Below are 24,961 nucleotides of genomic sequence, written 5' to 3' on the forward strand. Positions count from 1 at the left end.
TGACAGATAAACTGTAACATATTTAGTTGTTGGATGGCATATCTGGCACAAATTATAAGCAGCCTTTATTTGGATAGAACGAGCTATCAGATAAGTAACTATCACTTTATCGGTAACTAGTGAAACTGGGCTTTAAAGTCGCTAGCTTTATTTTTAATGCATATTCGTGTTAGATATTTCTAATAGCGTTATCTATCTATACTATAATTAGTTTAAATCGAAGAGTTTGTTTGCATGCGCTAATCTCAGAAAACCACACACTAGCTGAAAAATGGTTAATGGTTATATGCTACTTTCTGCAAGGGTGTACGAAAAGTTTTCAAGGGACGCGGCGGATTACACCGCTAATGAAAACCACTCGTTTTTACAAGGTCTTAATAAAATACCCGTTAGAGAGGAAGGGCCTTTTGTATGAAATTATCTTATTAACCTATTGACAAGAAAATATCCTCATTCGGCTATATTATATTTTAGAATAGTATCCTCTAACCTATCAAGTATAGGTACTCATACGAGCACTTGCTCTAAATATGTTTGCAACAATATTTTACAAACGAATTAAATAACTCATTTAATCAAATACCTATATACTATATTAAAACCGCTTCTTTACTGAGAAATTATCTTGGATACTATGTAGCCACCCACTTGAATTGGCATCACATAATATAAAGATATTTGTAATAATGTTATTTATACACCCTAGCACCTGTTAAATTCGCAAAAACAAATGACTAAGTACACATTATAAACATTTGTAAACAAATTCGCAAGTCTAAGAAATTGCATAAGCCACATCAGTATATCGCTGAGCATCGCATAGCTCCTGCACCGTGCAGACTCGACCAAGAATGACAGAAAACACCAGAACAAAATCTGATATGTGCATCATTTCGCTAAAGCAACATTCTAAAATAAATCTTAGCCCTTGTGAATAAGACACAAACTAGCTTAGCAACAACACTATAACGTTCTGCAGTTCGCAGTTATACAAGCGAAATTGGACTTACGGTGTTGGCAGATGTAGTTGAGTCTCGCTTGGCAATCAGTGTCGGCCCACAGCCACCCCTTGCTGCCGTCGAACCGGGCGCATCCTTCACCCCCGCCCGGAGCGTTCCAGAAGGATACTGTGACGTCATTGCCGTTCACCCACTTCCAGTTTGCAGGATCTTGAGGGTCCCGAACTGCGCCCATCCAGTACTGACTGCTGCTGTCACTCCTGGAACAGAACAGGTGGTTCAACTGATGGTCTCCGTAAGGAAGCATTGATAGAGACTTCACTTTACAATTTAATTAAGTTGATCTTTAATGGCGTTGAATTGATAATGACTTGGTAACAGTATTAGGACTGCTCTCGTAAGGATAGTGTTTGATTTATTAATGTCTAATTATAAAGATTACTTTTAGTAAGTAATATGAATAAAATGGAATTCGAACTCTCGCAAGATGCAATTGTAATGCTAGCTAGCTAATATTCTTTAACAAACAATTCGCATAGCGCGTAGCAACAACAATAAATACCTGATAGTACCTACCTGAAACTATAATACCCACATTAGTATTCAAGTTAATTAGTATTACAGGTCAAAGTAAGTTAGATTACATAGTTAAGTGCCTACTTAATTGAGTTATAGTAGGAGTGGGCTCTCAGGAGTCTTAGTAAAGTACATAAAAACATCAGTGTCAGGAAAATCCGTCAGAATCAAAAATGGTTTATTGAAATTGTTTCGGACAACGCCAAAACTGTTACAATTAATCATTTCAATTACATTATTATACATTTCTCATTTCATCGTTCATTCTCAATTACAAAATAAACACTGCAACCTGAACATCAATTTAATTATCGAAGCCCACGTCCAAACACGGTACACACAAATTAATTGATTTACAGATAATTGCATTTCCGTACAGCCATAGTTCTATAGAGCAGTCTGCTTTTAGGCTTCAAATATGGCGACTATGGGGGGGCAGACTGACCCCACCGGGTGGAGAGTACATTCAATAGTTAATTTGACAATATTAAATTCCCTTGCCACCCCCCCCCCCCCTCACAGACTCCACTAGCTACCTGTCTGAGCTGGATATCAAATTTCGAAGGGGGTGAAACATGGTGCAGGGACGCGCAACCTTTTAAGCAACAGTTGGATTAAAACTATGATTGATTTATTTGATCTTTGATGTTAGATAGGCACATCATTAAACGGTTAGACAGCGAATTGTTTCGATTAAATACCATATGACAGAAATCTATTTTTTTACCAAGAGTTGTAGGCAAATTTTTACCTTCCCTATCCTTATATGTATGTAGGTATATCTCTATGCTTGCTATAGGGATAAAAAGATAGCAAACAACAACAGATAGCGTCTACTTTAAACATAGGCACTGCTGATGTGCTTCTTGGTTTTGTTTTTTTCGAAGATCAACTCACTGGATAGAGTGACAGCATTGAGCAATCTTACATCAGAATCGCAGAATCGCTGTCACCTTTGGCAGATCATTTTTTCAAAACAACGAAGGTGGCAACTGGTAACAACTTATGGCAGCTGTTAGCGATCAAATGCATTTCGAGGAAAAATATGGGTGTATGTATGAGTGTCAGCAATCGTGATTCACACCTTGCACTTTGTTAATTGCGAAATACAGTAAGATGAAATACGTACGTCGTTAAGTTACTAAGTCATACTAAAATAATAAAGAGAAAAAAAATTGTTTGTTTGTTTTTACCCCAAAGGCTTTAAAACTACTGGACCGATTTGAAAAATAATTTCACCGTTGGATAGCAATACACCCTTAGCTGTATTTTATCCCAGCACGGGCAGTAGTAAATACATGTCTTTTATTTACTCACGTGGGCAGAATCGCCCACATCGAAAAATAAACAAGTGACAATCGCGTCCCTTGCTTGTAAACAACGTGATATCAAATAAACTTCAAGTCTTTGATTTCATACAAAGAAAATACTTTGAGGAATTTTACAAAGATTTCAGAGAAGACGTATAAAAACGTTGCTATTGAAATTGTTTACGAAGCAAAGTTTCGATTGTTTATTTTTGATGTGGCAACTCGAAGTTGTGAAATATTCGCCATTTTATTTTGAGCCTATGAACAAAAATATTTTCTAATGGAATTTTTTGGTTCCATGTTTCGTAACGAAGCCTTATAGAGTTTTTTCCGTGCAAATTGGAGAATAGTATTGTTTAGCTCGAACCCAGTTTGGAACATTTTTACATTATAGGTCACGAGGCTGATACGGAAGTCAGGAAAAGTTTCAATTTTGGAAAAACAAAAGGCACTTTTAGTATAATTTAAATTCCAAGACGTGAGATTTAGGGGGTTTATTTTAATGTTGTTTAAAAGTGTTTTATTAGAGAAGATAATTTTAGTTGTAAAGAAGCTAATGTCGTAATTAGCATGTGATATAATGCATTAATTCAATAACAAAATAAAGAAAAAGGTGTTTTAATGAAAGAAAAAGGTGTTTTAAAGGAGTTTTTTTACCATAAAATATATCTAATCTAGTCTTTTTAAATTATAGTATGATCACCATACAATAAAGCAATTTTAATCGATAGCCCAGATGCCTTAACTTTTTCATGAATAAATAGTAAGTTTAAATTAAACCAAAGGTTGATCCTCCCTGAAATAGGTAGTCGCTTATCCACATAGACAGTCTGATTTGATTGAACACGAGTACCAGTGCAGACAGGGGGTCTGCCGGACGTAGGGTGTCCCGAACAGGGGGTCGAAAGGACCCCCTGACCAGCGGCGATGCAATTACTCTAACACAAACCGACCAGACTGAATGGTATTCACTCACACGCTGCCACCGGATAATTGAGATGCTTTCATGATGGATGGTATTATGCAGTACCTCATCATCCTCCGAGCCTTTTTCCCAACTATGTTGGGGTCGGCTTCCAGTCTAACCGGATTCAGCTGAGTACCAGTGCTTTACAAGAAGCGATTGCCTACATGACCTCCTCAACCAAGTTACCCGGGCAACCCGATATGCGAGTATTATGCAGTACCTACTGGCTATAATTCAATATTAATGAATGTCTGAGAACCAATTTTAAGAAAGGCTATCGGGTAGCCCAGCTAACTAAGTTGTGGCGGTAATAAACAGAGGCTGCATGTACAATACTGATAGTAAGCTTCATTCAGTTAGCCTGAAAGTTTTCCAAAACTGACTGTCGGGAATAGTCGAGAAAGGTCTAGATAGATACTTGACAAAAAATTGAGGATGAAAGATTTGGTTTGCCATTGTTTTAAGTCAATATCAGTGTATAGTGTTTTTGTAACAAAATCGTCCACTTATTTTCTAAACGAAATAAGTAACTAAAATCTGCAACATGATGATGTTAGCTTCTAATATATGTATCCCGTATGTAATTTGTATCTTCGTTTGGATTACTTGTCAGAACACTACCGACTAGTTGAACAGCAATCCGGGCTTTTGGCTTTTGTTACTCGAAACTGAAAAGTACATGCCTTATTTCTAATAAGGCTTTTAAAAACGACTCATGAAACAATTTAGTAGTAGTTGAGTTCATTAATTTATCACTTCATTAAGTTAATTATAATCAAAACAACTTGGTACTACCACGCATAACACTGTCCACTTAGGATACGTGATTTCAATCAAAGCCTCAGGCCAGTACATAGTTTGCACGGGTTAATATACATCCCCCGGTGTTGCCAGACATATAACAGTACATGGGGATTGGGTTGCCATTGACAATATTGATTTAAGCGAAGGCTATAAGCTGCAAAGAGAATTTAATGATGTAAAATTGAATGCTAAGTAAATGTTGGTTCGTGTATGTAAGCTGGTTAAGTCTGCGTATGGGGGCAGACAGGTAGGAAAACTAATTGGTCCGTAATGGGGAGTCTGCAGTTTGTTTGTTTACCTTCATTTTATACGTGGTTTGTTTATTTTAAAATGATGGCGTTGTTTACTGATTTTTGATGAATGATCCTTTTATCTGGCTAAACTGACATTATGCTTGTCGAAGTTTGAGTAGATACCATAGTTTCTATGGATTTCGTTGATGACATGAAAAGAAAATAAGAATAGAGTGCCAAAGAGTGTCATGGATCCTTGCGCATAGCTTTTGACGTTCATAAGAACATATTCGAATTTAGAAAGATTGACTTTGAATTCATCAATAATTAAACTTTAAAAAGACGAGAATCTTCACGCGATACGCCAGTATTCCGTACCTCAGTATCCCAATAAGTCACTATCTAACTGGAATTCTAACCTCTGCTCTAATTTAGTACAAACCACAAACACACTTCATATCTGTCCATTTCCCCAAAGATAGTGTAACCTAAGCCTAGTACACACGGATAACCGTTAACGCAGTGAGTGAGCACGAGCCCTATCATCGTCGCGGTAACATCCGTCACTTCCAGCGTGCATTATGCTCGTTGCATATGCATGAGTAAGTGAGCTGTAATCGTGTGTAACCAGCCTTATTGTGTTGAGTGGTTATCGGCCTGTTAATTGTGACAAAGTTGGGTGGGGGGTTACTTTTTTATAGATGGTGAATATAATTTCAATAATTTTGGAAATTAAAAAATCTTGTTTAAGTATAGCAGCTCGCAGTGCATAGTTTAATTTTGCCAGCTATGATAGTGAAAAATCACAGACGTCATTGCTTTGTAACAACTAAGTAATTTTGTGAACGCTTACAAGGTGTGACTTAACAATGATCACACTTGTTCAAGCGGAAGGCGATTTTCTATTTTAGTCTAAGGTCATCAATAGTTTCATTGGAAAATGTTACTACTTTATGCCAAAACTCATGAATCGAAAATGTTAAGTACTTAGGGAGTAGCCTGCCGTAGACATTTTTGTCCGTTTGCGGGAAGTAGATAGAGTTATGTGGGTATGTAAGATTTCGGTTAGTGACTACATGACAATTCCATCAAAACGTAATACAACAGTTAGGAAGCTTGAGTGGCCAATTTGTCATCAAGTGCAACAAGGCGTTTGATGTGCACTGGTAGACTGCATGTGCAGTGTGCATGTGCAATGCTAAATTGAATTGTAATGACGGTGATTTGGTATTGGCATTCTCTTAAATTGCTGTTCGTCGGTGATGTTGAATGAGAGAAAATTATGTGCCACAATATTCTGAGTTTGCAATTTGAGCTAGGACAACCTATAAACTATTTAATATGATGTTGAGTGAAAGAAAATAATGTGCCACTCTGCACAGGGCAAATTACATATTATAAGTTTGCACAGTTTCAGTTAGGGCGCCCGATATAGTTGTCCAAAGTCAGCCAATAGTTTGGCAGGCTCGTTAATCAGTATGGAGAAGAATGGAAGTGCTCACATTGTAATGATCAGGTATGCGACCGACTCAAAAGTCTGACTCCACCAGTCAGACTTTTCAAAATGTTTTGATTCACGATACTTTTCAAAATGTCAATCTAATTTCGGCTTAACGATCGATATAGTTCATAAGAATGAGATGTTTTGTGAGGCGACAGACGGAATTAAAAAAAATGCAAGAATTTTCGCAAAAAATTAGGTAGGTACCAAACTTGTCTGAGGTATATTGCCTAACAGAGAAATATTGGTCACTAAAGTCAGCAGTCGTTAAGGCCGGGTTCAAATCATTACGTCACCTAATTCAAGGTATTCGTAACATATTTCTCGCCATCCCACTAGACGACATAACCGTATCCGTTATTCCAAATTGATCAGCAACCGCATGTAACGTTCGGCATCCGAACCGTATCGGATCGTAGACGGCCGTACGGGATTCTACCCGTTGTCTTAAATATACTCGTTTTGTGACCGTTACGTGGCTCCGAGTGGCTCGTGGCTTGTAGTGACTTTGGATTCTACAAGATAGCTGTCCAGTTACAGTTTGCGCCAATTAATTTTGCACTATGAGGTTAGCCATTTGGAAAAGTACGCAAAGAGTCAAAACAGCTGTCCTAAGATTCCGTGTTCCCTTTATTTGACAGACCATGTAGAGTAGTTACTTTTGCGTAGTTCAGGGCTTTTGATTATGCACGCGACCCGACTTCTTTCCGCATTTTAACAAAAAATCTTGTTTATGTCCTTATCCCTATCTTTATGCTTTGCTTCTCTATGAGAAACAAAAACTTAAACATTAAATAATATTTTTGTCTGACACAAAAATATTGCTGTCGTTATTAATATGTTAAATAAACTGTTGAAAAGAAAGTGTTTCCAATAAAAAAAAAATATTTTATGAAATAACAGTTTTACAGTAATTATTTAGGCAATCGAAAACACATTTAGAATAAAAAAAGATTTCTTTTAGAAAGCTAGGCTAAAATGATAGGCTATATTTTTGTGCACATAATACTGGTTACGCGAATAAATTAGTCTAAACACCTCCAATTATGCGAGAATAGACTAAACAAAATATCTACGAACGAAATCATACCTGTTATACACCGTAGTATTGGCAACGTCTACATATACAACTATTGTAAATCAGTACAAATTAACTTCTCTCAGGACACTGTGGATACGGTGAATGAAAATAAATAGAATTTAGATACACATTGCCACGACAATAAATAAAAAAAATACTTTTGTCTCTAGACTTTTTACGTAAAATAAATTAACGACCTAAAATAAAATAATTTTAGAAGACCATCACATTATAGTGAAAAAAGTACCTAAAAGAAAGTTATCGCAGACCCTAGCACCGCAGTGATTATTGGGAGCTTTTACAGGGAATGGCAGATCACAGAGATGTCAAAACGATTTTTCGTAAATTTTTCCTTTGGAATGCAAACAAAAGTGCGTATTTTCCTCACTACATATTGGATACTATGAAGTTGGGTAAGTTTAAATTGACGGACTCCATCACCGCATGTTAACTTCGCGTTTTAAGCTAACGTGTGAATATAATTCTATGATCGATAAACACGCGACCAATCGAGTAATTGACAAGATCGATTTTTACCTAACGATACTTTCTGCTCCTACAAAGGACTTTGAGTCTTATTTTGTAGCTAAGGAGATTTATTATTGAATGACGAAGTTTATTATGTTAAGTTTTATGCTATGAAGATGAATTAAAAAAAAATATAACTCCACAATTTTTGGGAAGTCGGTAAAAATATAATTACCGCTCAAAACCAAAACTTAGTTTAAAGCTTTTTCAGATGTAACAGATGTAACGGAGAAGTAACTTTGATTTAAACTTGGATGTTTTAAAGATAAGTGTCGCAATATTTTCAGGCAATGTTGCTATGCAGCATTTTACCATTTTATTTATAATTCGGATCACAGTCAAGTCAGGTCCAATAAAGATGTAAAGTCGAGGCTAGACTGACGTTGATAGATCACACTGCAGCTGTGATGTATCTTCAGCCTTAGCCTTACTAGAGTTATTTGCTACAGTTATAAAAATCAGGGATAACTAGTTAGGACTAGAATTTTGTGGTCTGGATAAATCTTTAGATAGTGAGATCGTTAGCTGTACAGGAGATATATTTAAGTTATAAAAGTGAACCGAGTCTAAAGATTACCATATCCTTATTGCCCACTACAACATTCACTAAGTATATTTAATCTATATATATCTAAGCAGAGATCATAAGCACATACTTCTTTTTTAACTAAGAATCACGTTAAACAGTATATTCGCTGAGCTTTAAAAACTAACCAACACAATAAAATAGAGCATAAAATGAAAAACAAAACACAATCGCTAATTCGCCAGCATATTTAAAAGTTCTAAACAAAAGACGACTTACCTATGGCGTCTCCATAGTTCCCAGCTGATGAATCCTTGCAGTGCTGGGTTGCTTTCGACAACCAGGGTCCCTCCTCGCGACCGACAGAAGCCTAAAGCATCTCTGAACGTAGCTGGTTGCCGGTCGTAGAATATGTAACATTTCCCATTGTAGGTTGCTGTACTGCCCGGTGGCTGATCTCTAAATTGTGGACACCTTTCTATCGGCAACGCTTGGTCGGTATACACGAATGCTTCGCAAATAGACAGTTGGGAAGGCGTGGAAGCTTCTAGATGGACGCTGACGAAGGCCCCAGGCATTGGAGGGTTGCATGGTAGGAAGAGGGGCTGGCCTTGTTCGATGAAGCCAGTGAATCGGTTGCAGATGGGGTTGGTGCCGAGATCAGGCCGGTTGTTTCCTACTCGGACGACGATTACTGCTTTGTTGGTACCTGAAAAGAAGGGAGAAGGTTCATTTTACAACAATCAATGTATAAAATAACAGTCATGATTATAGGCCTGCGTAGAGCCGTATATACGAGGTAAACTCTTAAAACCCAACTGTTCATCCAGATATGTTTTGCTCTGACGAGATTAAAATCTATGTTTAGGACGCTGAGAAAGTCTTGTTTTATTACAAAGCTTGAGCTTAAAAAAGTCAGGATGTTTTAGAAAAACAATGTTTTATAACAATGTTATATTATACAAAAACAATAGAGATATCTACACGACATCTACCTACCTAGAGAAGTTAAGAGAGTATTGCAAAAAAACGACCTCCGTATTAAAAGTTAATTTTCAAAAATCGTGATAACTCGATGTTTTTGCCACATTTTCAGCAATAGTTTACGAATACAACACAGGTAGACGAATAACGTAGTTACAAATCACCCATTTACAATTCTAAGCAAATAGCAATATTCATTAAATTATTTAAAATCCCATTAGCAATCTTCTCAGTGAGGAGACGAAGCTCGCGTTTTGCAACACTATATGCAATTCACGACATGCATCTTGTGTTGCATAATATATGCAATATAGTGCTTTACACATCTCAAAACGGGGCGATGTTGCAAAACTGTTGAATTGTTTTCGGCTTTCTGAATAAACTGTGAGATTTTCTTAGAATAGAAAAAGTTAAAGTTTATTTCAAGGTTTATTTTTATCTTGGTAATCTCTCGATTGGATAAAGAGTTAACGACTTACAGTGAAATATCTATTAAAAGAGTATACGATTCATCTATTATCTTGATTATTGTTTAAAAATATTGTCTACGGAGTGTCTAGCCTGTTCATCTCCATGAGACCCACTCCTTAGAATCGTGCAACTAGCTTGACGTTTCGAAAGAGCTTTACAATGCCTATTTGAAATGAAATCGTTTTATGTATTATTAATTTTTGTAGAGGTACGTCATGTTTCATAATGTAAAGACCAAATAATAGAGATGTTTTAGATACTCTGTGCACCCTAATAACTTACAGACAGTCATTGCCAACTTTACAGTCACAACCAAATATCATGTTCAGCCAACCAAACAATATTGAGGTTCAAAACAATTTATGACGCCGTCATAAAACAAATGACAGCCGCGGTGCGCTCGCGCCACTTTCTAACAATCATTTAACATAGACGTCCCTTTAGACTGTCATTACACCGTTGTCAAGAGTCAACGACAAGCATCGCCGGGCCCAAATCACTAGTCTCCAGTGAAAGTTATCTAACTAAATTGCAGGAAAGTTAACTTGCGATATTGCAGAATGATTCGACAGTAAGTGGTAATTTCAGACTTGAATGGCTTGGTATAAAATTGTTTATTTTTAAATAATATTTTATTTTATGTGCTTGGGCTGAAACACAAAAACGTGGCTTTTGTGTGTTTTATTGACGCTAGGCATAACTCTTAACGGTGTTAGAAATGCCATCATTTATTGAGCTCCAGCCAATGTTTTGTTTTTGTCACTTGGTACTTAGATGATAACAATTCATGGCTCCAAGAGAAACAGAGGTATAATAAGTCTATCACAACCTCTTCATCATCAGACGTTTTATTGTCCCACTGCCTGGCCTTTTCTTCTACAGATATGAAATGGGCAATAAATCACGCTTGTTCAAGGTGGGGGCGATTTCTGATTTTTAAATACCATGTATCCTGAATATGTTTTCCTTCACCTTTGCTTAGATATTGGTCCTTGCCTGATATGGCATCAAACCCGCATACGCCTACTTAAGAGGCTGGTGCTTTAATTACTAGGCCATTACGATTTATTGTTGAAGCTTATATAAATTAAAAAAGTAAACAGGCAAGGGATAAAGTATGTTATACTTCCTTGAGGTGTCGATTTCAATTATTGTCAATTTACCGTTGATAATTCAACACTAGATTGATCAATCAGAGATTTACGCAACGCTTTCTAGTTGTCTTTAAATTACCCTTTGATTATAATAATATGCAAGTAATTACCTGTTTCTTATGCAAAAGGAGAGCGGTGTTTTGGTCTCCTAAGTTAACTCTTGAGAATGAACAGACACCCACATTTCAGAATAAACAGTCGTCGTTGTCAAAATCTTGATTCCAATCAAAATTTTCAGTCAGTCTGATATCTTTGTATTGTGCGTACTGCCATTCATCTTCATACTGACTTATGAGCCCAAACAAACTTTCGGTCGACTAAAAGTTTGCAATCTGCGGGTACTCTTTAGAGCTTGGAAAACGCATTCGAAGAACAATTTACCATGAACTCACTTAAAACATCCGCCGACAGTCAACTTCAATCTCCGGTTGAACCCAAGGCTAGTTTAACTCAACGTTTAAGATTAACAGATTTAAATCTAAACGTCCTTTTGATTACACCCTGTTCCGTGCGAATTCGGAAGTGCATTGTTTTCGAACTATTCTTTATGCGTCCATGATTTACAAGTGAATATTAGCATGTTTTTGACACTTCCGTGTAGAGAGAATAATAGGGAATATTGAATTGGAACTAATCTGAATAAATCTGTGTATCTTTGGATTTTTGAAACGAATGTCATAGATAAAATAGCTCGTGGCTATAGATTGTTCAGAAGGTTAAGCAACGCTTGGCGCGGTCGTTCGAACACATCGACATCTCGAGGAAACCTGGACTATAAAGTCTGAAATCACTAATCCGCATCGAGCAAGCGTGGTGATTAACGCTCAATCCTTCTCTGTGTGAGAGGAGGCCGCAGCCCAGCAGTGGGACTATAAAAAGGCCGATGATGTTACACTTGGTGTCAAAAAAAAGGAGATAACTAATTGAAAGCTTTGTACAAAAATAACTAATTGAACTCTCTGTGTTGACAGATATTTTACTGGAAGAATAAAAGGCATTATGTGAATCACAAGCTAGTCTCCCGCGCATGCGTCAGTCAACTGAGGGAAAGCTGCGCACGAGTTTTGTTTTTCATTGTTATATTGTATTATAGTCGGTATTGGTGGGGCTTTATGATCGGAAGTTATGAGAGTTTACACATGTTACATTTTACATCTTTCATCATGTTTTTGACGTTAAAAGCAAGTGTACTAGGTATACGGGAAATAAGGAATAATCTGTAACTTGATTATTTACAGCTTAGCTTAAACCAATTTCAATTCACCAAACTTCTTTAATATGAAGAAAGAGGTCAGCGGACCTAGCGTACTTATTTGAAAATCAGGCCACGTCATTTGAACATCCGACATAATACAATATGCGACATTACCCCGTCCGCGGCCTATTACTTCAAGATTCCCCCAAATTCCCCCGAAGTTCCCAGTTTCCCCCAAAGTCCCCCAATTTCCCCCAATAAGATCACACGTCACAAACATAAACAAGTGATTACCTATCGCCCCAGGTGGGTGATTATGTGCGTTTAACACTTCACCACGGCGCGCGCGCAAGTAGGACACTCGGAACATATTGAGATCACGACGCGTACTATTGACTGCACTCGAGTGTATTGGCTGAAGGAAACTTCATTGAGATGTTCGTAAAGAGAGGTTATTTTTATTGATGAAGTACACGACGTGCGGAAAATTTGGGCCATTTGTAGAATATCAACATAACATAACATAGATTGGATTATTTGAATGAATTGTTTTGTCATCATTTGTGACTTAATACAGAAAAAAATCTATTTTCTATTAGAAAAGTGCTTCAAAGACGTTGTTGTGTAAGTATAACTACTTTTAAAAGACGTAAAGTCGACATCGATTGTCATAACAATTGAACATTATAACACTAATTTGAACTACCTCATCAAAACTAGTTCTGCACATAATATGAACCCCATTCCGAGCAATCTATTTATTAAATAGGGTTCTCACTAATCATCCAAATCAAGCACATTACATAAGGCCTTGTAAACAAGTAAAGGACCGATCATAATTGACGAGTCATGAAATCAAGATAACAGTCATCCGAGCGTTGGAAAAAAAGAAATCCGAAACGAATTTTGGAAAATTAAGAGCGATTTTGGTACGTGGTGTTCTATTTTACCAATAAGGTATTTTATGTACTTCTGAAGTGTACGGAAAATACATGTATCGAAAATTACTGCTGCGGGATTGTTCAAAAGAGTTACCGCGCTCTTGTACACAATGGGCTTAAGAAGGAACATGGTGGATTTTAGTCAGCAATATTTTGACACTCAATCGCGCTGCACAGCGGGAGAATTATTGTGTATAGGGTTGCCTGGCTTACTAGGTTGAGAAGATCAGATAGTCAGTCACTGCTTGTAAAACACTGGTTCTCAGCAGACGGTTAAGACTGGAAGCCGACCTCAACATAGTTGGGAAAAGGCTAAGGAGATGATGATAACTTCTGAAGAGTACGTAAAATGTCGAAGAGTTACCGCGGTCCTGGTACATAAAATGCTCCAGAAGTGATTTAGTAGGTTTTAGTCAGTAAGAGTATTATCTTCTAATATACTATTAAAAATGTGCTTACCACAACACTGTTTTCCGAAGTCCAGTCTGACCAGTTGCACCATATAAGGTTCCAGCAGATTAACGTACCACCAGGGTACGCGCTCCGGCTTCGTCAAGGTACAGGTCTCTGCACTGAATGTAGCTGAGGTACTCCCGTCCAGGGCCCTCTGAGGAACTCCCCCGTCTTCTGTGGAGGCTTGCATCGGCGCCTTCCCGGCTGCCACGTTGAGGACTGTGGAAGAGAGGAGAAATTAGTCAAGTTTGAAGATGATCTAACCTACAATACAGACAGACTTGTGTTGCTGGGGATTTTGTTGCGCCACTTCTTCTTTCCACATAGGAAGTGGTGTAATTTATTTTGAAAAAGTGCTGTTTTGCAGCCAAGTTTGAATAAATAATTTTTGATTTTGATTTAATGGTGGAGTTTATTTGCTCGTTGTTGGGTATGGTGATATTTATGTGGTGATATGGTTAAGCTGTTCTTTGTTTTTCAACATTTATTTGAAAAATAGAAAACTACGTTTAAGTATAGGGCTCTCTGATAACATTGAAATGTTTCTTAAAACGGCTCTACTATAGTGTAATCTGTGCTACTATGAAAGAACACGTTCAAGATTCAAAGTAATCAGTTGTTTTAAGAAAAACGGACGTTTTGTTGCCAATGAACTAAGGCCAAATGGTGGGCATGATTGGTTAGTATAGAGTACAGTGATTACTTTGTAGTCATTATCATACTTAACTTTAACATATTTTATTTCTCTTTTTATTTCTCTGCGGACATTCGTCAACCACTCAAGGTTATTTAAACATCTGACTATCACACATGTACATATCTTCTGGTCTACTCTCTAATAATCAGTAACAAATTGCATGTGCGAGCATTTCTAAAACGTCTGCAAAATTGCAATCTTTGTACGCGAACATTACCTAGCAATAGACTCGCTCCGTCACACATTTTACGTTCGCGAACAAATTTTGATGGAATCTCTCCATTAGAACAAGCATGACCACCTACTTGGTATTACCGGTATTCAAATTGTCCAGTTAGGCTCAGGTTAGTGGAAAACTGTAACTGTGACTATGAAAATGTTCATAAAACAGCTATAACATGGTCTTTGATTCAGTACCAAATTCCATGATATTTAAAGACGACATTAATGCCAGTGAACTAGTGGGACTGTGCCCGTAAAGTTGGATTAAGTTTTTTTTTGTCAAAAAGTACTTATTTGTTTTTTTTCAAAATTTTGTGTTTTTTTTAATATTGTGTCGTTACTAGTAGTAGTAGTTAGTCATTTGTTTTGAATAAAAATATGCGGTATACATAAATGACAATAAGTTTATACTACCTTCTGCCTGCGATTTCAGCCGCATCCAGAAGCAACTATTTCTTGCACATGAATAAAAAGTAGCCTGCATATTATTCAGACACATCTACTATATAAAAATAAGTCCGGTTTTCCTCCCTGACGCTATAACTCCAGAACGCACGAACCGATTTCCACGGTTTTGCATTCGTTGGAAAGGTCTCGGGCTCCGTGAGGTTTATAGCAAAGAAAATTCAGGAAAAACAAAAAAAAAAATATCACCAAACAATATGTTACATAAAACGAAGCCATCTGGTGGCGGAACGGAGTTCGCCGGGTTTGCTAGTCAGCTATAATTCTGCAAAATTCAATCAAAATTCATTCAGTAGTTTTTGCGTGATAGACTTACAAACAAACACACCGACCTTTCGCATTTATAATATTAGCATCATGCTTTCTTGGTCTTTAAAACTATCTCGGTAGATGATAGGTCAATAGCAAACCTAAGTTTAACAACCACGGTTACCCCCCATAGTTTCCTACCGCCTGCCCACGACGTTGACAACTAACGGAACTAAACCTGTGCGGATTAAATTAACATGTCTCGGTCTAGTGATGTGCTCGATAACTGTCGATAATTGCACAAACTATCGACTCACGCGGCTCTAACGGGATCGCGTTCAATGATATGAAATGTTGTTTTGTGTAAGGTTTTTTTATGAATTTGGTAAGACCCGGCAATTAAATAGAAGATAAAGGTACATTTACTTAGTAGACTGAACGGTCGTTAATTGGCTCTATGGTATCCTTCCAAAGTTCATAATCGGTCTGATGACTGCTAAACACCTGATCGTTGTCATGTACGTACTACCATTCAACTCCATATGAGCAAGACAAAAAGTTTTTAGTGTAGGTACGGCTGAAGTTTTGGGTAAAAGATAAAAAGTAAATTTGCTAACTGCCCGGGTAACTGGGTTGAGGAGTTCAGATAGGCAGTCGCTTCTTGTAAAACACTGGTACTCAGCTGCATCCGTTTAGACTGGAAGCCGACCACAACAAAGTTGGGCAAAGGCTAGGCAGATAATGATGACGACGAAAAGCTGCGTAAAACACGTCATGAGCATAGACTGTCGGCTGTGTGAGGCAGTGGGCTGAGCATAAGTCCCGACGAGATGGAAAGTGCGCGCCCGACCGTGACGCCACGAAAAATTTGATTCACACCACTAACAATACCGACTTTGTCTTACGTAGATTTTTTTAGGAATAATTTTAGTTGAAGACAGCTTTTGATACTGTAGTGCTTAACCGACTCATAAAACTGGAGAAGATGGTAAGTTTGACATGTTTTCATGTGAAGAAACTACTTCCCGCAGCCGAATAAAAGGTATAATATTCTAATCGTAATCTTTAAAGCTTGTTTCTGTCAAGTTTTATCTAAATCATTCTCAAACTTTGACCTTTACAATGCAGTCCTGATTTAAAAGCACCGAAAAATAATTAAGAAAATAAAAACCGCCAAAATAAAGTTCTATTTCCTCGTCGTTATAAAACAGAATTTCAATAAACTCAGCAGTACAGTAAGTCGTGAATACATAATAATTATAACTGTGTTGTCTGCATAAAACTGATAGTTAGTACAACTTATACCGTTAGTACGCTCGCTTTTTGCTTAGAAATACATCGAATGCCTTTACTAACAGAAAACGTATGCTAATGGAGCTTTTTCATTTGTTTATATCATTTTATGAAAGAAAAAAATATGTTATTTACATTTAAAATTAAAAATAAAAAAACGTGTCATAGTTTTTGTAGAGAATGCTCACTGAAAAATTGTCTGTCTTTAAAATTCATTGTAAAGTAGATCCATTTGGTACTTACAAACAAAAATATACTGCAACAATTTTCACTATATAGTAATTTCCTTTCTTTCTGTATTTTTGTGACACGTTAAAAAAGCTGCCGTCACTTATTTTTTCATCTCTTGCAAACCACATACTTTCCTAATAAATTAAAAAGTAAAAACACAAACAAATAAAATGTAAAAAAAAAAATATTCCAAGCCTCATTTACACCAATTTATTTCGCATTAGCGCAAAAAATGGACTAAAAATCAAGTTCATTGTTTTCGTGGCCTCAGATGGGGCCAAGATCACAATTTTACGGCCGGTGTTTTTTCGACAAATCTTATTTTATTATGGCTAATAAAGTAGGTCGCATGCCGATGTCGGAATGTAGGAAATATTATACACGCTTAATCTGTTTTTATAAGGAAAATATTTTGGATTAGATATTCTAGATTATTATTATTTTTAGCTTTTGATGGCATTTCAAAATTGAGCTTTAGCCTTATAATTAAGTGTATGAGTAGGTATTGATTTTATGAAGGAAGTGAATTATATAGTTTCAAGGTTAAACACCACCACCGGTGACACACTGATAAGCTTTAAGAGACATCTGAGGCAAGTGTGACATAATATACCTACTCACTGAAATATTAATGAAAATGTTAACATGCCTAAACATGTTAAACGAATGCGTTTGACGTTTCCTTGGAAAGGTCAATAAGATAAATAAATACCTTGGCAAAAATCGTTTAAAACAATTTTTTAAATAAACTTATATATAAATAAGATATTACTAATAAAACTAACAAAATAACTAATCACCTTACCACCAGCTGACTATCGTGATTAGTGTAATTGAGTGCTACAAAATCGGTCTAACATTCGGGCTAATGTCATTTAAATTGTCCCCAGAAAGGGACAGTGCTCACAAAATTATGTACTCATGTGAGTACAGTCACACTTTCGACACAGATACCGTGACTGACGGGTTTGAATGTGACTTTTTTTTGTATGAGAGAAGAGAGAAATGTGTTAGGTTATATAATTACGCTAGTACTACTTTAGTACCGAGCAGGACATATTACAGTGCACAAGCGTTTTGCTCATACACAGGTGCACTCACTATTCCTTCACTGTCATAGCCCGATTTGACGGCACTCCGTCACATTTACGTGTTCTCCGATGCAAGCGTGTGTCAAGCACCAACTTCCAGGCTCCGAGGCTGTCTTAAGAAAGTTTTTTTTATTGAGCATCCTCCTACCCTTATCCCAGTCTTATTTGTATTTTTTCTTCCGTACTCTCGTCTGCCATCATCTCACATACAACATGAAAGTTTATTTATCGATTTTTTGTAATGTATATTGCTGAGCATGGTGCAGTATATTTTCTATCTACCTATGAGACAGACTCACTTTTTGCCTTCGTGCTTCCCATTTTCATTTCCTAATTCCACACAGCTCTGTGTGAATGCTAATGGTTACAACTTTTTTGTCATATAAATTGGTGTACCTCATGTGTACCTACTATATAATAGACTATATTTTCTATCTGTCAGATTCGCTTTCGCACTTCCCACTTCACATTCCCTAATTCCCCACAGCTCAGTATGATCGCAAGCGGTTAGTGGTTACAAGTACAGAGTGTTCGAGTCCCGGGCTAGCTCTGGCACCGTTAGCGTCAACTCGTGGCACACTTTGCAAGCCGTTACGCGTAGGGCTGAACCTTGTTGCTCTGTAGATTTAAGTGTAAATAAATATTTTGGGAAATAATGTAGATATGTAAAGCAAGGGTCGACCGATTTTCCGGGGAAACTACGTAGAGCACGTAATAAAAAGTCTCGTTTTAAGATGGATCCCAATCGATTAGTATGTGTGCTTATCAAATATTCAGACAGTGATGATGTGATGTTGTGAATGTATATAGAATGTGAAAAATATTACAGTCTATAATGCTTGAAACAAAAATAGGAATAGGTGCTGCAAAGCTAACTTAACAAGCCAATTGACGGCAGCCCTATGCGCGCGCGCAGTGTTTGCTACGAACGGTCGTCAATGGCGCTCGCCGTTCCACTTACACCTTGTTCCACACCCTCAGAGACGGTCTACTCAGCTGTGCGAAAATCTATGCTGCTTTCATCACATTTTTGATATTATGGAGTTTCTCGCCGACTCTTCTCCATGAGACCAACTTTTTGGAACCGTGTAACTAGTATGACGTTTCTTAGGAGCCTGCAAAGGCCTATTTGAAATAAAAACATTTGACTTTGACTTTTAACTTTGATAAACTTGAAGACCTATTTGATCTTTTGTTTTTTTTTTGTTTTGTTTTTTTATCGATTGTATGTTTTGGGAGGCATTTTCACCTACAACCAAAGCGTCCATTTTTCTTGAAATAACCATTTTCTTTGATAACTGAAATCGATAATTCATAGTCAACAGTTGTGTTAAGAAAACTGTCGGTGAGCTTGGGTAGGGACTGTCATTTGTTTTGCAAATGGCAGTCAGAAGCCTGTTTTATGACCAATCTTATTAATGGTATCAGGTTGAAAATTTAAGGTAGTGTGGAGGTCTGATAAGTAGTTACATAGTCGCTTTATGTTGCATTGAAACTCAGTTTTAATGGAAAAAGACCAGAGATGGTTATTTGCCAACTCTTTGAAAACCTCTGTAGAACTGAATAAACACTCTGTATAAATGTTACGTAAAATGGGAAATAACATATTACATTTCGCTCTACTGAACAGCTTTGCAGTCAAAGGCAAACAAAGTAAACAAACCAAGCTACTGCATTTGCAATTACCCTGTGAATATACAGTTGGAGAGATTCAATTACTTTGTCATTCCGCGAACTAGAATCAATATTTACACACACACAGACACGCATCGGGTTGTACAGAATTGCAGCCTTCTGATTGGTCAGTGCAACGCACACAATGCAACCAGTCCCTTTGAACTGTGTTAATATTATTAGTTCTGTGGTATACGTTACAGTGCACACTAAAGTAATTTGCATATGTGTGTGCCTACCATAGGTCTGATTGGTCGACAGTGGGCGGGTACAAATTATTTCACGTGAATTCAGGACTTCAAAGCGAATGCGAAATGAAATATTCCGGGAAATGTTTGTTAAAAGGATTCTGTGTATTCAATTTGCAGCGAAATATGCTGGATGCAATACTCTGAAAATTTAATTCCATTTTATATTCCAGGTAGTTGTTAACTATGAATTCACCATGTTTCAGGAAATATTTTACATCCGAATAATAATTACAGGTTTAAACCATCTCCCGTATCGATTTCCATGAAAAATCTGATGAGGCCCAGCCTTTTTTTCCCCAATTTCATAGGAAAAAATACTGCGTAAAAAGCAAAAAAAAAAACAAAATAATTTTAACATTTTCAATTACGAACTATTTCAAATTCAAACACAAATCATCATAGTCATCAGACTCCACCAAACAATTTCGATAGCTCAAACGCACTTCTACCAATATAACGGAATGTTAAGTTCCATTAAGATGAAAGATCATACATTTGTTGGTACAGTAACAATTATCGCGTTATGGCAGTAACAGTTGTAAGTTGTACAATTGTTTGAGTTAAAACAACGGTTAAAACAACCGACCGTCGCGTTGTAAGTTACGTGTCGTTTTTGTTACGAGTAAAGACAGACATATACTCAATACTCAATTCTTTATGAGCATTCCATATGTTTTACAGGTGGTATATTTTATAAGGTGGGCACAGTATGGACCCCGTGGGGCACAGCTTAATATAATGGAGAGATATGCAGTAGCTTAATTATAAAATTACTAGCCGTTTTCCCGCGGTTTCACCCGCGTCCCGTGGTAACTACTGCCCGTACCGGGATAAAATATAGTCTATGTTACTCGTGGATAATGTAGCTTTCGAATGGTGAAAGAATTTTTAAAAACGGTTTTTGAGCCTATTCATTGCAACCAAACAAACAAACAAAGTTTTCCTCTTTATAATATTAGTATAGATAATAATGTGTAACATGTTTTTATATACTAACGGCCATTCCCAATATTCTATCTATCTGTTGTGTTGCTTACTATATAGAGATAAGAATTTAACATTACGTGTCTGTCAGCTATTGTCAAAATTCCAACTAAAGTGCTAAGTTCTACAAGTTATCCAAATTGTTACGATTTCAAGTTAAAATGGGAACTTTTGATTTAAATAAACTACGAATAAACCGCTGTCAATGTTTTGGTCGTCAACACAAAGGCTAAGGCTATTAGGCTACTGTGATTTAATTTGATCCCCCACTAAATGGGCGAACGATCTGACCAAGGTCGCCGGGGAGTAGTGCATGTGAGTTTGAGTTTGAGTTTGAGAGGACTTCTTTCGGCGACGTCCAGCAGTGGACATCTTTCGGCCATGGTCACAAGCCAGCTAGCCACGTGAGGCCATAATCTAGAATTTAATATGTAAATGCGGGTCGTCAAACTAGCAGAAACGCCTAAGTGGACGTCATGACTAGGGCATGCAATACCGGTTAACCGGTTTCGTTTTTACCGGTAAATCGCCCATTTTTGCGAGTTTTAAATTACCGGTAAAAATAATATGAAACCGGTAATTTACCGGTTTTTACGTTTTTCTGATAAAATATAGCAATTGTTCATTTAACGTCAAATCTTTGTTATGTAGCCTGAATATAATGTAATGTTGCATACATTACGTATTGTAAGAGTGTTAAAGTTGCTGTTTTGTAGAAAAGTAAACTTGTGTGTCCTTAACTATCTCTAGGTTAGATACAAATCTTCTTTCTCATCTTAATTTATAAAATCTAAACAAATTGTATTCATTCGGTTATTCTGTTTTTCCTCATAGCTGTCAGCTCATACAAGGTACACATGCTTATTGCTTATTTTACCTACTCTATGACCTTACTGAGCAAGGGCTTTTACTTCACCACCATGCGGACAGCTCTGAGGACACGGTGGAGCACACAGTCCAGGTGTGCACTGCCTGGGAAAGGTACCGCGGTGTTGTCGTCGAGGCAATAGGCAGCGGCGACCTTTCGCGTCCTTCCCTGGTTCAAGCTATGGTCCGGAGCTAGAGGGAATGGGAAGCCGTCGCCCCTTCTGCGAAGCAGTCATGCTCGAGAAGGAGACGGCGGAGCGACTGCGAGTAGCACCTCTCATCCCAGCCGCTGTAGTGGACCAGGAAGACACCACGGGCGCCAAGGGTCGAGAGACGACTCCCGGCCACCGTAGGCGTCGGTCTGTGGGCGGTGAGTTCGGGTGGCTCATCGTTCCACCGTCTGCATAGACAACAGACCCGTGTCAGCAGCGCGCGTTGTTCCACAGGCTCCTCAGGGAGATGTCAGCAAACCCAGTGGGGCCCAGCAGGGCCAAGGCCTGCCGGGGCCACGGGATTGTTCGAAAGAGTTACCGCTACCCTGGTCCATAAAACACCTACTAAAAAACATGGGTTTTAGACAGAAAGAGTCTGTCATTTGATGATTTACCATAAAAAAGGGCTTTCCCTTCAATGAAAAATATATTTTTTACGGTAATTCTTAGCGTTTATCCCGTCTTGTGACGGGGTCGGCTTTCCGTATCTTCCTTCTTCCACTTCGCTCTATCCTCCTGAATAGACATCTTCCTCTTCGAGTTCGCAGATTTTCATGTCATTCATTACGACATTCAACCACCACGGTTTCGGCCTGCCTTTGCGCCTTTGACCGGGTATATTGAGATTGAGTATCACATTCACACTGCCGATGTCCTCAGGTGTCACTCCTTTTTACATGTCCGTACCATCGCAGCCGTTTTTCTTGCATTTTGTCGGCGACATCGCGTAGGGATGGTACTGACATGTTTTTTGTTACGGCCCACGACACAAAAAACGTTTACCACCTTATACTTTGCATATTTATTTAGTTTTTGCTTTAAGACTACCCAATCTTATTGTTATAATATCACATTTTAAAAAAATTACAAAAATTACCGTTTTACCGGTTTACCGGTAAAAATATTTTTATTACCGAATTTTTACCGGTAATTTTTGTTTTACCGAAATTGCATGTCCTAGTCATGACCCGCTTTTCAAAATTCAAGTTTTTTATTGGCTATAGTCGAAGTAGTTGTGAATAATTATTAAGTTATACTCAAGTGTTTGAAGAGTAAGTTTATTTGAGCAAAAAATGGCGCTTTTAAATAAATTATGATGAGTTCAAACCTCCGTTTTTGGAAGTCGGTTAAAAATAAAATATAGTCAGAATGTCTCATAAATGTATACTCTATACCCAGGTGAAACTTGGAAAACATATAGGTATTTAAAGAGAAAAGATAGATCGAGAAATTATGTATAGGTATTTCCTGAATCAAATAGATATACCTACAAAACAATTTTCCCATTCAGAAATCGAATGAAATCATTTATCAGTGTTTAAAGATTTAAGACGAATAAGGTATTTACATTTAAACTATAAAAATATTGGCAGACATGTTTGATGCCTTCTGAAATTAATTGCTATAAAATCTTTCAACTGGTAACATTTTCTATATTTAGCTTTAACTATTTTCTTTTGCGCAAAATAAACGATTTTTCTTTCTTACTTTCCTAGAATATTACCTCAGTATCTAAGAATATTATTTGTGTCAAGAAAATCAATACTAAGAAAACTAGGATTCAGGTCATGTGAACAATTTTTCAGTACACACGTGCAGCGCATTGATCGATAATTTCACGATCGATCGTCGCTACACTATGAATTTTTAAATCTCATGCACTGGCCTCGTAAGACTTTGTGAAATAAAACCTGAATATTTACATAAAAATGCTTCTCAGGTTAACTGTAACTAGTTTTAGTAATAAGGAGAAGAGTTCATAGAAAAATGGTAAAAAATCACAATCACTTTGAAGTGTTTGTGTCATAGAGTCAAAAAACTATAAGAATAAGCTTTTTTCTCAAAATTCTACCCTTATAAACCCTAAATTATAATATAGAGCTCTACCCAAACTAGCTATTTCACGCGTTTTCACCGTCGAAACTAATGCCCGCACCGGGATAAAATATTGCCTAAGATATTATTCGTAAAGGGAATTTTCCAACTGTGAAAGATTTTTTTTTAATCGGTTCTCTGCTTTCGTAGCCTCTAGAAAAATAAAAAATGTTTCCTCTTTCTATGTTAATATAGATATATGTATTTATCTAGGACGTTAATATTCCACTTAAGAATATCATGTCTGTTTCAAGAAAATCAATACTGAAACTTAGAAAACTAGAATTTAGGTCATGTGAAAAGTTTTTCAGTACACACGTGCAGCACATAGATCGATAATTTCTCGATCGATCGCCGCCGCACTATGAATGTTTAAATTTATTGAATACTAGAGTAGACTGCACTGACCTTATTTTTTTTTTTTTTTCCGACGTCAAAAGTCATCAAATGACCCCTCCCGCTGTGGGTTAGCAGCGGTGAGGGAGTGTCAGACTCTTACTGACTAAAAACCGTCGTGTTCCGTCATAGGCCTTTTATGTACCAGGGCCGCGGTATCTCTTTCGAACAACCCGCAGCAGACTGCACTGGCCTCGTGTGTACACATTGTGAAATAGAAAAAATTCAAATATCCGAATTGTGAACCTCCTCCTTTTTTGAGAACTCGGTGAAAATGCTTCTTAAGGTTCATTGCTATGAGTTTGGGAAAGAAAGAAGAGGATTTTTAAGAAACTAGCGAGCCGCTCCAGCTTCGCACGGGATAACAGTATTTCCCCACTATTTAATGTATGTTATTATTCACATAACCTTCATTTTTAATCACTCTATCTATTAAAAAACCGCATGAAAATCGGTTGCGTAGTTTTGAAGATGTAAGCAGTCGGGACAGAAAAAGCGACTTTGTTTTATACTGTGTAGTTATATCTCAATACTTTGCATTTTTTTTGTGTAAGTAATTGCTGAATAATAGAGTCTAAAATCTATAAGAGACAAAAATGAGCCTTCTTCTCAGCATTTAAATTATCCCTATTAATACAGAGCTTTATTTAAATAAAACTTTAAAAAAATACCACCAATTAAGGTACTTAAAAATCCACTACCCTCCTTTTAAGTAACCCAACCTGCAGCCACTTGACAAATGACAGCTCGAAACATCGTCACCATATCGAT

General features: G+C 37.2%; 1 protein-coding gene across 1 annotated transcript in view; it reads right to left on the minus strand.

Annotated features, from left to right (window-relative positions):
• LOC124645447 overlaps window positions 1–24,961 on the minus strand; it is a 63,937-nt gene that overhangs the window by 10,548 nt on the left and 28,428 nt on the right. Inside the window, exons 3-5 of the mRNA XM_047185254.1 lie at window positions 13,690–13,902; window positions 8,765–9,194; window positions 1,011–1,219 (exon numbers count right to left, since the gene is read on the minus strand). Of these exons, the coding sequence (XP_047041210.1) occupies window positions 1,011–1,219; window positions 8,765–9,194; window positions 13,690–13,902 (852 nt within the window). The remainder of the gene's footprint in view (window positions 1–1,010; window positions 1,220–8,764; window positions 9,195–13,689; window positions 13,903–24,961) is intronic.

Source organism: Helicoverpa zea, chromosome 31 (genome assembly GCF_022581195.2).
Source record: "Helicoverpa zea isolate HzStark_Cry1AcR chromosome 31, ilHelZeax1.1, whole genome shotgun sequence".
Classification (NCBI taxonomy): Eukaryota; Metazoa; Arthropoda; class Insecta; order Lepidoptera; family Noctuidae; genus Helicoverpa; species Helicoverpa zea.